The 2,598-nt window shown below is 40.6% G+C and overlaps 1 protein-coding gene across 1 annotated transcript; it reads left to right on the forward strand.

Moving 5' to 3' along the window:
- The first annotated feature begins 1,850 nt into the window (after positions 1-1,850).
- On the forward strand, positions 1,851-2,285 carry LOC101318229 (hibernation-associated plasma protein HP-25-like). The gene has a single exon (XM_019952062.1). It carries the CDS (start codon positions 1,851-1,853, stop codon positions 2,283-2,285), a length of 435 nt encoding a protein of 144 aa, XP_019807621.1.
- Positions 2,286-2,598: the final 313 nt, after the last annotated feature.

Raw genomic sequence — 2,598 nt, forward strand, 5'->3', positions numbered from 1 at the left:
ACATTTCTTCTTTTCAATGCCTATGAGTTGTTTCTCAACTCTGATTATGCATCAGAATGTCAAAACTTCATCTGAATCAGAAACTTGGGAATAGATGCAAATTACCCATCTGTTTAGAAAGCTCTCAGGATATTTGATATACCACTGGAGTGGAGACCCAAAACTATAACTCTGGTTGCTATTCATACACAGCATGCCATGGGGCAAGGACAAAAACATATATTAGGTTCATTTAGTGTATGTATAAAGAAATGTGGGAGAATTCTTATGGGGAAAAGTATCTGTAGCACAAATTCATCCCCATCCTCTCACCACCTTGCTGAAGAGCAAACTGGGTTTGAGGCAGTTGGTTTGTACTTTGAAAATATCTCCAAGAAAGGGATTCCATCTGCATACTACTATTTACAGTAGGTTAAACCATTCAAAATTGCTGTTTTGTGGGGCAAAATCAGGGAAGTACTGACCTGTAAACATTTCAACCTAATATACATAGAGAAATTGGTAATGGCACAGGTGACACACAGTCAACTATGCAACAAGAAGTGCTCCCTGAATGAAGAATTAATGTTTGGCTGGAGCTCAGTGGGAATTCACACACCAATACTGCAGCTCTTGGCTAGAGACCCAGTGTTTTCCCACTAGTTAGCTCTTCCTCCAGAATTGGAAAAACATAGTAAGTTCTAAATTGAGATACGTTTTGATTCACATGGTAAGAAAGATCACTCAGCTACACACATGCACATGCACACATGCACACACCCACAAACATGCAAACACAATGTGAAAAATAACTCGCTTGTAAAACATTTAGAGACAAATCTTTTTTGCTAGATTAGAGAAAATGGTTGAACCTGGTGAATTTAGAGAGCATACCATACAAAATATGCATGAATACTCAGTTTGTTCTTTAATTTTGAAGTTCAGTCATGTATTTGGGAGAGTAAGGTAACTTTGCATTCTAAAAAAGACATCAGTGGCGCTTATATGCTTGGTTATCAGTCAGGATAACTAGCTTGAGAAAATAGCTTGAATAGCACTTAAGTAGATGTACTCTTACAAATATCATTGTTATTTCTGTGCAGTGTGGCAGCACATATTTCACACTGAAGCAGTGGTGATTCCCACAAAATCAGGGGCAAGGTGGTATCATGAAAAGATACCAACAGGCTGGGGATTAGATCGCCATTCAGCTCTGAACACTCGCTCTGCCACTTGGATACCTGAGGACAATGGTTTCCATCAGATTGACCTGTGTACATCATTAACCTGAGCTCCACGTCCAGGGATTCCGATTTAGAAGAAGCAGAGTGCAGCCAGGGCATCAGTGAGCCTTTTGAGCTCCACGGGTGACTGTAACGCTTACGTGGGTTTCAGTACAACTGATCTGTGCTCTTTTAGCTATAGCACAATATGAGGTCTGGATTTTTCTGCATCAGTTCCTACAGAAAGTGGTCCTTAGTTATACGGTTTATAATAAAGAAAACATATGGTTCTGCCTCTGGGATAAGTTAAGAAAAACAATTCATGCACTTATGCATTCAGAAAACATACTTTGAATGCTAACTACAAGCTGGGCACTCTAATGAGGCACAGGCATAGTCAAGGACACAAGTGCTTAAGGAAGGGGTTACAATTCAGTGTGGTAAAAGCTATGACAAAAGTTAGCACTGGATGCTATTCCCACAGAATAGAGAAAGAAACTTTAAAAGAATCTTTAAGATCATAAGTGAAAAAGGTGGATGGGAGGAGGCAGACAGAAGTACGCTGATCATAAAATGCATGAGTTCAGAATTATCTCCTTCCTTTGTCTGTATATCTTGTGTAAAGGTCCTCAAGGTCATCCAGGAAAAATGGGACAAAGAGGGTCACCTGGAGCTACTGAGAGGTGCCCATTGTCACCAAAATCTGCCTTTTTCGTGAAGCTTAGTGAACCTCTCCCAAAGCCCTTCCAGCCTGTTGTTTTCAAGGAAGCCCTGTACAACCAGCAGGATCCCTTTAATCTGACCGCTGGAGTATTCAGCTGCACCACCCCTGGTGTGTACAATTTTGCCTTTGACAATGAGATGTTTCAGAGATCTGTGAAGATAGGACTCATGAGGAATGGCATCCGGGTCAGATGGAAGCAAGCCCAAGCCAAAGACAGTCACAAACATGCTTTGGGAACTGTCATTGTGCAGCTGGAGAAGGAGGACAAGGTCTGGCTGGAATCCAAGCTGAATGAAGCAGAATCTGAAAAAGAAACGCCTCAAATGATGTTCTTTGGGTATTTGCTTTATGGAAATTAAGATGGCTTGGTGTTAATAGCACTCCTCCCTTCCTCATGTAAGTCTAAATTAATGAGCATAATTTCCCCTCTCACATTTCCTACAACATCATAGAATGAGGGGAAGTCCATAAAATTGAGTGCCCCATTAAGAAAAGTGAATTTGACACCAATCAAAGAAACATAAAAACAATCCTTGCCAATGGTAAGTAAGTGAGAAAGGCTTCTGAGAAGTCTATTTAAGTGAAGGATCAACTGAATTTACTCTTTGGCTCTTGGCTTTTGCCCTTTGTCCTTCCCTTTTCTTCTTCCTTGGTCTACAGATATAATAGCAG

The sequence above is a fragment of the Tursiops truncatus genome, chromosome 11 (assembly GCF_011762595.2).
Source record: "Tursiops truncatus isolate mTurTru1 chromosome 11, mTurTru1.mat.Y, whole genome shotgun sequence".
Classification (NCBI taxonomy): Eukaryota; Metazoa; Chordata; class Mammalia; order Artiodactyla; family Delphinidae; genus Tursiops; species Tursiops truncatus.